Source organism: Salvelinus alpinus, chromosome 10 (assembly GCF_045679555.1).
Source record: "Salvelinus alpinus chromosome 10, SLU_Salpinus.1, whole genome shotgun sequence".
In the NCBI taxonomy this organism is placed as follows: domain Eukaryota; kingdom Metazoa; phylum Chordata; class Actinopteri; order Salmoniformes; family Salmonidae; genus Salvelinus; species Salvelinus alpinus.
Genome location: NC_092095.1, coordinates 23210256 through 23223671, shown reverse-complemented (window position 1 = coordinate 23223671; position 13416 = coordinate 23210256). Strand labels below are relative to the sequence as shown.

Genomic DNA, 13416 nt, shown 5'->3' with positions numbered 1-13416 from the left:
GCGCATGTCTAATGCATGTCCAAGTATACAGTTTGTGTCCTTCCTGTGTCTGTTACCTCTCTCTCCTGCAGCAGACGGCGCAGTGTCCTCTTCCTGACGACGTGGCGTCTGCGGAGCAGCACGAAAACACCCAGGGCGAGGACCACAAACACCAGGAGGCCTCCCACCACTCTGGCCACCACCACAGACGCAACGTGACCACTGGGAGAGTAGCAACAACACAGGGGTAAGTTTCCTGATAGATTATCTTAGTGGTATTAAGAATCTAAGATCAAACACTTTGTGACAACTGCTAATGTAAAAAGGGCTTTAAATACATTTGATTGATCTTTCATCTATTGCCTACACTGGACTAAATGGTTATATATTGTAAACTATATTATTTTGGGGGGAAACTCACCCAAGATGACTTCTCTTCATTTACTTGATCAGTGCTACTTTACCCATGATACAGTTTCCTGTTAGCCTGATGCCAGATCCATTTGTGCGGTCTTGCTAAGAATGCCCCTCTCCACACAGGTGTGATTACTACCTCTGAGGGTTTAGAGCTTGAGATATTTACCTCATACAAGTACTTGGGAGTATGGCTAGAAGGTACACTGTCCTTCTCTCAGCACATATCAAAGCTGCAGGCTCAAGTTAAATCTAGACTTGGTTCCCTTGATCGTAATCGCTCCTCTTTCACCCCAGCTGTCAAACTAACCCTGATTCAGATGACCATGCTAGATTACGGGGACATAATTTATAGATCGGCATGTAAATGTGCTCTGGAGCTGTCACGCCCTGACCATAGTAAGCTGTTTTTTCTCTGTGTTGGTTGGGGCGTGATAGTGACTTGGGTGGGTCATCTCTGTGTTTTTGTATTTCTATGGTGGCCTGATATGGTTCCCAATCAGAGGCAGCTGTTTATCGTTGTCTCTGATTGGGGATCATATTTAGGTAGCCATTTCCTCATTTGTGTTTGTGGGATCTTGACTATGTGTAGTTGCCTGTCAGCACTATTTTGTATAGCTTCACGTTTCGTTTGTTCATTTTGTTGGTTTGTTCGGTGTTCATTCATTAAAAGAGAATGTAGGCATAGCACGCTGCGCCTTGGTCTTATTCTAACGACGGATGTGACAGAAGATCCCACCAACAAAGGACCAAGCAGCGTGCCCAGGAGGAGGAAGTATCCTGGACTTGGGATGAGATCCTGGATGGGAAGGGATCCTGGACTTGGGAGGAAATCCTGGCAGGACAGGATCGCCTTCCTTGGCGGGAGTCGCCTAGGAGCATGAGAGGACAGCAACGACGTCGGGGAGGAAGGCCACAGAAACCCCAATATTTTTTTTTTGGGGGGGGGGGCACATGGAGCAGTTGGCGGAGCCGAGGAGTGAACCAGAGCCAGTTAGGGAGTCGAGTGAGGAGCTCGACGCAAGAGAGGTGCTGGCGTTGAGAGTACTGCAGAGCAGGCGTGCTGAGGTGCATGTCATCAGCCCGGTGCCACCTGTACCGGTCCCACGCATCAGGTCTCCAGTGCGCCTCCACAGTCCAGTACGTCCTGTCCCTCTTCCCCGCACTCGCCCTGAGGTGCGTGTCATCAGCCCGGTGCCACCTGTACCGGTCCCACGCGCCAGGTCTCCAGTGCGCCTCCACAGTCCAATACGTCCTGTCCCTCTTCCCCGCACTCGCCCTGAGGTGCGTGTCATCAGCCCGGTGCCACCTGTACCGGTCCCACGCATCAGGCCTCCAGTGCGCCTCCACAGTCCAGAGCTTCCGGCGACAGTTCCCAGTCCAGAGCTTCCGGCGACACTTCCCAGTCCAGAGCTTCCGGCGACAGTTCCCAGTCCAGAGCTTCCGGCGACGTTTCACAGTCCGGAACCTCCAACGACGGGCCACAGTTTGGAACCTCCAACGACGGGCCACAGTCCGGAACCTCCTGAGACGGGCTACAGTCCGGAACATCCTGATACGGTCTACAGTCCGGAACCTCCTGAGACGGTCTACAGTCCGGTCTACAGGTCTACTTGCCTAGTTAAATAAATAACTACTATAGTCATTGTCATGTTAAACAGCACAAACAGATCTGGAACCAGGATGATCTTCACTCACCCTCTGGTGCTACAGCCACTCAGTCCAGGTCCAGAGCATCTGCAGACAGGAAAGAGGGGATACTATGGTCAGGAGACTACTTCACAGTCTTGACCATGGTAAAATGTTCATGGTCTTTCAACAGACATTCATTCAAAATAGGCCGACATTGGCTTTACAACAAAGAGTTAGAAATAGATGGGTAGCCTATGCCTTACCCCTGGGTGCAGTTCTCATGGCAGAGCTGACATTCTCGCTTCTTGTCGGTGTATTTCCAGATGTGCCTATCCCCGTCCCCGAGAACGCCGTGTGGGCACTGATATACACAGTGGGGGCCATCTTTGACGTGAGCGCACGCCAAACATTTGTCAGGGCCCTTCAGAGGGCGAGAGAGGAGGGTCAGAGGTGTCTAGAAATGTTGATCTTCACTGAAATAATCACTTGTCTTGAGTAAAACCACTGGCTATGCCACATTTCCCAAGTCACACAGAATTCGTCTAGTTCTCTGAATTTGTTATGTAACTCAATATCACGTGAGAATGTCAAGATCATTTTAGATGAGACAATTGAGATGGATTTGAAGTGAAAGTAGCGTACTGGTCCAAAGCAGCTTTGTGGTCCATTCACCATACATTCTGGGTCACATTCTAGACACCTGTTATTCAGTACATACTCTCGTGGCACCCTGAAAAGGCGAGGGAAAACTGTTAAAACATTAACACAGCACAATCCTACAGTAGATATATTTGACATATGAGAAGTATCAATAGTTTGCCCCTGGTGTCATTGGGCTAGCTCACCCCTCCAGTAGGTGACAGGCCCCTACACAGCGCCCGCTACGGGTGTAATACAGGCATGTAAAACACATGGTGGGGCCGGGCCCCCAGCAGCCCTCGTCAGTGCACATCTCATCACAGGTACTGTTTAGCTTGGCTGTAGGGAAGAGAGAGGAAGACTATAGGCCCCATCCAGAACCCCCCCCCCCCATAGACCCTACCCCCTAGGCTAGGGTAGATGTGAAAGGATAGGATAGCACAGGAGGTTGGTTGCACCTTAATTTGGGAGGACAGGCTCGTGGTAATGGCTGGAGCTGAATGGCATCAAATTCCATTCGCTCTGTTCCAGCCATTATTATGAGCCGTCCTCCCCTCAGCAGCCTCCTTTGCAGGATAGGTGTACGCAATAGCGCTAAAAATCGATCGAACCCAGAGGGTGGAGGTAGAGTCACTGCCTCATCGCTTGGATCCAATCATGGCAATGTTAGCTTAGTTACCTAACAACAAGTACCAGTGGCCAATGGGAATAGGGCTGTTTTTGACTATCACAGGCACTAACTGGGAGGAATTAGCATTTGGCCATTTTAACCATTTCTCGAAAAGCAGTGTTTGTATAAAGGCATTGATCAGAATTCATTCTTTGTCCTTGCTTACCACAGGTGCTGATGTTGACGTTGTTGCCCACCGTTGAGGACTGTTTGCCCAATCTGAACAGGCTCTTCCAGTGGTCTCCGTTGGTGTAGCAGAGCTGGGGGTTGTTCTTCACCACAACATTGCCATCGCTGATCTCTCGCAGGGAGCGGAGGCCTAGATACTTCAGATGGGCCAAGTTGAGGGCAGCGAAACTCACCTGACCACTACGGGAAAAGAAAAGGTCATGTTAGCTTACTGCTACTCTAGCTAGCCCAAACATATCATTAAACAATGAAATATACAGCAGGGAACCGCTCAAGCCAGCTCACGTTTTAGCTTCTAGGCTACAGAGTTTTTGCTATCAATCATGAACCGAAACCCCATTTGAAACAATTTTCAAAAACCTAGTTTCATAGGTATGACAAATAGCAGAGGTATCATACAGCACCTTCTGAAGCAGACATATTGAACATCACCGCAGTGTAGGACAGAGATACACTTACAACTGTTTGGTCCTTCCTCTGATAATCTCTAGGTTTTCAAATGGACTGAGAGAGTCGAGGTGCTCGGGCCAAGCTTGTATCAGCAAAAACCCTTTAGGAAAATAACAAATATAAATGTAGTCAAGCATCGTCTTTGCTTTTGTTACCCTTGGATGAATTACAAAGCAATTGAACATAAGTTAAATAGCTGTTCTACCTGAAATTTCCTTCACAGTCTTGAAATATTCCAGTTTGGCAGGGTCCATTTTTGGTGTTGATGTGTACCTATCACTGAGAGAAGCAATTACAAAGGCACGTTAAAAAAGTATGGGGTCACTTAGAAATGTCCTTGTTTTTGAAAGAAAGCTTTTTTTTGTCCATTTAAAATAACACCAAATTGATCAGAAATACAGTGTAGACATTGTTAATGTTGTAAATGACTATTGTAGCTGGAAACTGCTTTTTATTTTATGGAATATCTGCATAGGCGTTTAGAAGCCCATTATCAGCAACCATCATTCCTGTGTTCCAATGGCACAGTGTTAGCTAATCCAAGTTTATAATTTTAAAAGGCTAATTGATCAATAGAAAACCAGTTTGCAATTGTTAGCACAGCTGAAAACTGTTGTGCTGATTTAAAGAAGCAATAAAACTGGCCTTTAGACTGGTTGAGTATCTGGAGCATCAGCATTTGTGGGTTTGATTACAGGCTCAAAATGGCCAGAAACAAAACAAAACTTGTCAGTCTATTCTTGTTCGGGGAAATTAAGTCTATTTCATGCAAGAAATTGCCAAGAAACTGAAGATCTCGTACAACACTGTACTACTCCCTTCACAGAACATCGCAAACTGGCTCTAACCAGAATAGAAAGAGGAGTGGGAGGCCCCGGTGCACAACTGAGCAAGAGGACAAGTACATTAGTGTCTAGTTTGAGAACCAGACACCTCAAGTCCTCAACTGGCAGCTTCATTAAGTAGTACCCGCAAAACACCAGTCAACGTCAACAGTGAAGAGGCGACTCCGGGATGCTGGCCTTCTAGGCAGAGTTGCAAAGAAAAAGCCATATCTCAGATTGGACAATAAAAGGAAAAGATTAAGATGGGCAAAAGAACAGACACTGGACAGAGGAACTCTGCCTAACTTGGATTAGCTAACACAATGTGCCATTGGAACACAGGAGTGATGGTTGCTGATAATGGGATTCTGTACGCCTATGTAGATATTCCATTTAAAAAATAAAAAAGTTTCCGGCTGCAATAGTCATTTTACAACGTTAACAATGTCTACACTTTCTGATCAATTAGTTATTTTAATGGACAAAAAAATGCTTTTCTTTCAAAAACAAGGACATTTAAGTGACCCCAAACTTTCGAACACTAGTGTATATTATACACACGTATATACAGTGTATTCAGACCCCCTTGACCTTTTCCACATTTTATGTTACAGCCTTATTCTAAAATAGTTATAATAATAATCTCAATCTACACAAAATACCCTATAATGACGAAGCAAAAAACAGGTTTAGATTTATTTGCAATGTATATAAAATGTCCGGAAATATTGTGTTTACATAAGTATTCCTACCCTTTTTTTCAGTACTTTGTTGAAGCACCTTAAGCAGTGATTACAGCCTCAAGTCTTCTTGGTTATGACACTATAATCTTGGCACACCTGTATTTGGGGAGTTTCTCCCATTCTTCACTGCAGATCCTCTTAAAAACCTCTTAGGTCAACATCCGGTGAAGCTGGAGCACGACAAATTCAAATTACAAAATTGTAATATTAAACATTCATGAACATACAAGTGTCTTACATCATTTTAAAAGCTTAACTTCTTGTTAATCCAACCGCGTTTTCAGATTTCAAAAAGGCATTATGGCGAAAGCATACCATGCGATTATCTGAGGACAGTGCCCCACATCAAAATACTTTTTCAACCAGCACCGGTTGTCATTCTTTATATCCAAAAGGTCTGTTTAGTTGGCGCCATTGATTTCAGTAATCCACTCCTTCAACATGCATACAAAGGAATCCTAAAAGCTACCGGTAAACTTTATCCAAAACAAGTCAAACAATGTTTGTAATCAATCCTCAGGTACCCTAATATGTAAATAAACGCTAATATTTCAGACGGAAAGAACGGTGTTCAATAGAAAAGGAAAATAACGAAGAGCGCGCCCTCGTTCACGCGCGCCAAAAGTCTCCCTGTCCTGATGAGAACACCTTGGATAAACTACAACTACTTGTTCATTTTTCAAGAAACAAGCCTGAAACCCTTTCTAAAGACTGACACCTTTTTTTTGTATATCCCATAGGCTAGTATTGAAAAGGCCTGTGACCTCAAAAAACAATTTCCGGTTGGATTTTCTTCCGGTTTTCGCCTGCCATATCAGTTCTGTTATACTCACAGACATTATTGTAACAGTTTTAGAAACTTCAGAGTGGTTTCTATCTAATGCTATCAATACATATGCATATCCTAGCTTCTGGGCCTGAGTAACAGGCAGTTTACTTTGGGCACGTCAGTCATCCGGAAATTCAGGATGCTGCCCCTAGCCTGAAGAGCTCTGTCAGGTTGGATGGGGAGCATCGCTGCACAGCTATTTTCAGGTCTCTCCAGAGATGTTCGGGCTCTGGCTGGGCAAGTTAAGGACAGTCCCTGCCACTGAAAAGCATCCCCACAGATGCTGCCACCACCATGCTTCACCGTAGAGATGGTGCCAGGTTTCCTCCAGACGTGACGCTTGGCATTCAGGCCAAAGACTTCAATCTTGGTTTCATCAGACCAAGCGTGCTGTCATGTGCCTTTTACTGAGAAGTGTGTTCCGTCTGGCCACTCTACCATGAAGTCCTGATTGGTGGAGTGCTGCAGACATGGGAGAACCTTCCAGAAGGACAACCATCTCCACAGAGGAACACTGGAGCTCTGTCAGTGACAATTGGGTTCTTGGTCAAGGCCCTACTCCCCGGATTGCTCAGTTTGGACAGGCGGCCAGCTCTAGGAAGAGTCTTGGTTCCAAACTTCTTCCATTTAAGAATATTGGAGGCCAATGTTTTCTTGTGGACCTTAAATGCTGCAGACATTTTTTTTGGTACCTTTCCCCAGATCTGTTCCTCGACACAATCCTGGCTCGATGCTCTACGGACAATTTATTCGACCTCATGGCTTGGTTTTTGCTCTGACATGCACTGTCAACTGGGACCTTTATATAGACACCTGTGTGCCTTTCCAAATCATGTCCAATCAATTTAATTTACCACAGGTGGACTCCAATCAAGTTGTAGAAACATCTCAAGGATGATCAATGGAAACAGGATGCACCTGAGCTCAATTTTGAGTCTCATAGCAAAGGGTCTGAATACTTATGTAAATATGGTATTTCTGGAAAAAGGGAAGGGGTCTGAATACTTTACAAATGCACTGTACATTTAGTACCAGTCAAAAGTTTGGAAACACCTACTCATTCAAGGGTTTATCTTTATTTGTACTATTTTCTACGTTGTAGAATAATAGTGAAGACATCAAAACTATGAAATAACACACATGAAATCATGTAGTAACCCAGAAATTATTTTAAGTAGTCACCCTTTGCCTTGACAGCTTTGCACACGCTTGGCATTCTCTCAACCAGCTTCACACGGAATGCTTTTCCTACAGTCTGGAAGGAGTTCCCACATATGCTGAGCACTTGTTGGCTGCTTTTCCTTCACTCTGCGGTCCAACTCATCCCAAACCATCTCAATTGAGTTGAGGTCGGGTGATTGTGGAGGCCAGGTCATCTGATGCAGCACTCCATCACTCTCCTTCTTAGTCAAATAGCCTTTACACAGATGGGCTTAGTTCCACTAAGCGCAAACCAGATGGGATGGTGTGTCGCTGCAGAATGTTGTGGTAGCCATGCTGGTTAAGTGTGCCTTGAATTCTAAATAAATCACCAGCAGAGCTCCCCCACACCACCACCTCCATGCTTCACGGTGGGAACCACACATGCAGAGATCATCCATTCACCTACTCTGCGTCTCACAAAGACACGGTGGTTGGAATCAAAAATCTCTAATTTGGACTCATCAGACCAAAGGACAGATTTCCACCGGTCTAATGTCCATTTCTTGTGTTTCTTGGCCCAAGCAAGTCTCTTCTTGTTATTGGTGTCCTTTAGTAGTGGTTTCTTTGCAGCAATTTGACCATGAAGGCCTGATTCACACAGTCTCCTCTGAACAGTTGATGTTGAGATGTGCCTGTTACTTTAACTCCGTGAAACATTTATTTGGGCTGCAATTTCTGAGTCTGGTAACTCTAATGAACTCATCCTCTGCAGCAGAGGTAACTCGGGGTCTTCCTTTCCTGTGGCGGTCCTCATGAGAGCCAGTTTCAACATAGCGCTTGATGGTTTTTGCGACTGCACTTGAAGAAACTTCTTGAAATGTTCTGGATTGACTGACCTTCATGTCTTAAAGTAATGATGGACTGTCCTTTCTCTTTGCTTATTTGAACTGTTCTTGACATAATATGGACTTGGTCTTTCATCAAACAGGGCTATCTTCTGCATACCACCCTTACCTTGTCACAACACAACTGAGTGGCTCAAATGCATTAAGGAAATAAATTCCACAAATTAATTTAAGAAAGCACACTTGTTAATCTAAATGCATTCCAGGTGACTACCTCATGAAGTTGGTTGAGAGAATGCCAAGAGTGTGCAAAGCTGTCAAGGCAAAGGGTGGCTACTTTGAAGAATCTAAAATATATTTTGATTTGACATCATTCCATATGTTATTTCATAGTTTTGATGTCTTCACTATTATTCTACAATGTAGAAAATAGTAAAAATAAAGAAAAACCCTGGAATGAGGTGGTGTGTCAACTTTTGACTGGTGCTGTATATTAGAGGGAGTAGTTCAAAATACAGTCATTTAAGTTTATTCAAAATAATTTGAAGGAACACAGAGCAAATTGCATTGTATTTCACTGTTAAGGTGTACATATTAGGACAGCCCATGGACACTGTACAATGTGATTGTTAATCCTTACCCATCCAAAGATGTCTGCATAATTGAAACAGCTCCATTGATTTTGGTGCAGTTTTTGAAAGAATCAATGTTAGACGCGTTGATTGACAACACTTTAGTAAGCAGCCCCATTCCAAGTCCATCGCAAACTAGATGAGAATTACACAAAAACATTCAAACCATTGACGATCCAATGCAGCATTATGAGGTTAAGAAATGACACAGCTAGCAAATTTGATAATAAAGTACATTTATGTTGCCCAGCTTAACACAGACAAAGAGTTACATTTGCAATATTTTACCTTTCGGACAGATTCCGTCACACTTCTTGCACCTCCTGACACCATTCTCCTCCACCTCGTGTGTGTTGCCGCTGCACGTTCTGACACACGCCCCGTGGTCCGTCACCACATAGTTATCTATAATAAACAACCAATCATAGGTCAGGGGTCACCTTCACCAATCCAGACAATTATAGGCAAAAGTCTCTTCACCATGTAAGTACAGCGGAGGGGGCATATTCACTGAGGTGAAACGTTCTGAAAGAAACAATAGATAAGGTTGAAGTTGGAAGTTTACATGCACCTTAGCCAAATACATTTAAACTCTGTTTTTCACAATTCCTGACAATTAATCCTAGTAAAAATTCCCTGTCTTAGGTCAGTTAGGATCACCACTTTATTTTAAGAATGTGAAATGTCAGAATAATAGTAGAGTGATTTATTTCAGCTTTTATTTCTTTCATCACATTCCCAGTGAGTCAGAAGTTTACATACATTCAATAAGTATTTGGTAGCATTGCTTTTAAATTGTTTAACTTGGGTCAAACGTTTTGGGTAGACTTCCACAAGCTTCCCGCAATAAGTTGGGTGAATTTTGGCCAATACCTCTTGACAGAGCTGGTGTAACTGAGTCAGGTTTGTAGGTCTCCTTGCTCGCACATGCTTTTTCAGTTCTGCCCACAAATGTTCTATAGGATTGCGGTTAGGGCTTTGTGATGGCCACTCCAATACCTTGACTTTTGTTTTCCTTAAGTGGAAGTATGCTTGGGGTCATTGTCCATTTGGAAGACCCATTCGCGACCAAGCTTTAACTTCCTGACTGATGTCTGGAGATGTTGCTTCAATATATCCACATAATTTTCTTTCCTCGTGATGCTGTCAGGTTTTGGCCAGGACTGTTCAGGTTTTTGGTCACTAGATGTCCCCATTGCACCTTTTTTGTTCCTTTTGTTTTCTTCCTTGCTCTATTATTGTTTGCAGCTGTTTGTCGTTCCCTTGTTAGTATTTAAACCCTGTGTGTTCCTCAGTTCCTTGCTCAGTGTTTGTAAGTTAGCACCCAGCCCCAGCCCAAGCCTTGTTTTGTTCAGATATTTCTCTTGTTGGATTTTCCAGAGGTTCTCTGGTTTAGTTCTTGTGTATTATTTGAGTAGTCTTTTGAGGTTTGTTTTTCCCTGCTGTTTTTTACCACTTCGTGGAGTTTCTTTTGTATTTTGGAGGATTTCCATTTTGTGCCTTTTGGCTTTATTTTTGGACATTGTGGATTTAGTTTCTTTGCCTGAAGATTTTGTTCTTTAATTAAACCACCATCTCTAGTACTGCTGTGTCTGCCTCATCTTCTGGGTTCTGACGATTATTAGTGACTGTTTCTCGCACCGGGTCCTGACAGATGCCATCTATTTTGTGAAGTGCACCAGTCCCTCCTGCAGCAAAGCACCCCACAACATGATGCTGCCACCCCCGTAATTCACGGTTGGGATGGTTTTTTCTGGCTTGCAAGCCTCCCCCTTTTTCCTCCAAACATAACGATGGTCATTATTGCCAAACAGTTCTATTTTTGTTACTTTAGACCAGAGGACATTTCTCCAAAAAGTACGATCTTTGTCCCCATGTGCAGTTGCAAACCGTAGTCTGGCTTTTTTATGGCGGCTTTGGAGCAGTGGCTTCTTCCTTGCTGAACGGCCTTTCAGGTTATGTTGATATAAGACTCGTTTTACTGTGGATATAGATACTTTTGTACCTGTTTCCTCCAGCATCTTCACAAGGTCCTTTGCTGTTGTTCTGGGATTGATTTGCACTTTTCGCACCAAAGTACGTTCATCACTAGGAGACAGAACGCGTCTCCTTCCTGAGTGGTATGAAGGCTGTGTGGTCCCATGGTGTTTATACTTGCATACTATTGTTTGTACAGATGAACGTGGTACCTTCAGCGTTTGGAAATTGCTCCCAAGGATGAACCAGACTTGTGGAAGTCTACAATAATTTTTTTCTGAGGTCTTTGCTGATTTCGCCATGATGTCAGTCAAAGAGACACTGAGTGTGATGGTAGGCCTTGAAATACATCGACAGGTACACCTCCAATAGGCTAATTTACATCATTTGTGTCACGCCCTGACCTTAGAAAACCTTTTATTTCTCTATTTTGGTTAGGTCAGGGTTTGACTAGGGTGAGTAGTCTACTTTTTTATTTTCTATGTTGGCCTGGTATGGTTCCCAATCAGAGGCAGCTGTCTATCGTTGTCTCTGATTGGGGATCATATTTAGGCAGCCTTTTCCCACCTGTTGTTTGTGGGATCTTGATTTTGTATTGTTGCTTTTTAGCCCTACAAAGCTGTACGTTTCGTTTGTTACTCTTTCTTGTTTTGTGCCGGTTATCATAAATAAAAATGATTAACCTACCCCACGCTGCATCTTGGTTCGACCATCCTTCCAACAACGATCGTTACAATTTGAGTCAATCAGAAGCTTCTAAAGCCATGAGATCATTTTCTGGAATTTTCCAAGCTGTTTTAAAGGCACAGTAAACTTAGTGCATGTAAACTTCTACCCCACTGGAATTGTGATACAGTGAAATAATCTGTCTGTAAACAATTGTTGGAAAAATGACTTGTGTCATGCACAAAGTAGATATCCTAACTGACTTGCCAAAACTATAGTTTGTTAACAAGAAATTTGTGGAGTGGTTGAAAAAGTTTTAATGACTCCAACCTAAGTGTATGTAAACTTCTGACTTCAACTGTATGAAAGTAACAAATAGAGCACAATTCTTCCAGATTGTTCCTCCAGATATACATGTATGGTGTAGAACAGATGTTTGTCTGGCCATTCAGCAATGTTATGAGCAGACCCCATCTTTATTAACCCTTTGATAATGTAGATGGCCTTACGTGGGCAGTCCTTCACACAAGTGGCCCCGAACGTGTACTTGGCGTTAGGGTTGGAAGCCAACTGGTGGGTGTTGGGATTGTAGAGCATGGTAGGGGGGCAGGCATCCTTACATGTACCATCATCCTGGAAGTCTCTACAAGCCTTTGAATACAAGAACGAAAGACTACGATCACAATGAGTGTGCAATATCGCCAACGACATCTGGAACAGCCCAGGAGTGGGTCTGCCTGTTGTCTTTTTAAATGTCTTTCCTATGTGATTATAACTTTTGTAAGTTCTGAATTCATTGAAGTCAGAAGAGTCTCTCACCAGACACTCTGTTGGCCTAGGGCCGGTGCAGCCTGCAGCACAGTGTTCGTTACAGCAGTCACTGGGTTTAGGACCCCTACACCTTCCAGAGCACTGCTCTGCACACGTCAGCTTGGTAACTGAGGAGAGATGGGAGTTGGAAAGAGAGGACCAGTCAGCAAAACACACCCATCACTGAGAGCAGAAAACGAGCAACCAACAAAATACTTGCAACACAAACAAAAGTTTCTACCAATATCATGAAAGAGAAATAGCATGTGATGTTTACTGTAAGTCGCTCTGGATAAGAGCGTCTGCTAAATGACTAAAATGTAATGTAAATGTATCCCTACTAATTTCGGGGAGAGAAGAATGACTCCTTACAGGTTTGACAGTTCTCTAGTCCTGAGGTCCAGCACGATCCATTGTAGCATCCCGGGTCACACTTGTCACCTGCAAGGTGAGGAAAAACCCTGCTTAACATCTGAATGATGTCATTCATAGAATACTGGTGTTACACATGGTTAAACCTGGCCATGCAAGTTTGGTTGTAAATCACAAACCCGAAAGCTGTATCATATGGAATAATCATAATAGTTGTGCAACATCAAATGAAAAACAACGACCCCAAAATGATTCCACTGAACACAAAGCAGAGAAGGATTCATTACTATACTAAGTGTTAATGAAGCTAGCATACTTACAGTAACGGCCATAGCTCTCCAGTTTGAAGTGCATACTATGGTTTATGGCCTTATTTACCATGTCCCACCACTGAATGGTTTCCACATTACACAGCAAAGGATTGTGGGCAATTTTCACACCTCCCTTGAGAATCTCTGTGCAAAATAGAAGGACACATAGATATGTTGTCTGGCCTGTGTAATGGAACCAATGGCATAGACCCAAAAATTCAAACTCCCAAGCTAAATCAAGCGCACCTCAAATACTTCAAAGTACTTTAAATAACATTACATAATGTATTT

General features: G+C 43.5%; 1 protein-coding gene across 1 annotated transcript in view; it reads right to left on the bottom strand.

Moving 5' to 3' along the window:
- The window catches only part of LOC139531735 (melanoma receptor tyrosine-protein kinase-like), a 49136-nt gene that overhangs the window by 6713 nt on the left and 29007 nt on the right, over positions 1-13416 (bottom strand). Inside the window, exons 4-17 of the mRNA XM_071328465.1 lie at positions 13135-13269; positions 12815-12883; positions 12452-12570; positions 12142-12283; positions 9278-9394; positions 8998-9124; positions 4179-4252; positions 3983-4073; positions 3501-3703; positions 2871-3003; positions 2668-2755; positions 2289-2446; positions 2092-2130; positions 57-201 (exon numbers count right to left, since the gene is read on the bottom strand). Coding sequence (XP_071184566.1) covers positions 57-201; positions 2092-2130; positions 2289-2446; positions 2668-2755; positions 2871-3003; positions 3501-3703; positions 3983-4073; positions 4179-4252; positions 8998-9124; positions 9278-9394; positions 12142-12283; positions 12452-12570; positions 12815-12883; positions 13135-13269 — 1640 coding nt within the window. The remainder of the gene's footprint in view (positions 1-56; positions 202-2091; positions 2131-2288; positions 2447-2667; positions 2756-2870; positions 3004-3500; positions 3704-3982; positions 4074-4178; positions 4253-8997; positions 9125-9277; positions 9395-12141; positions 12284-12451; positions 12571-12814; positions 12884-13134; positions 13270-13416) is intronic.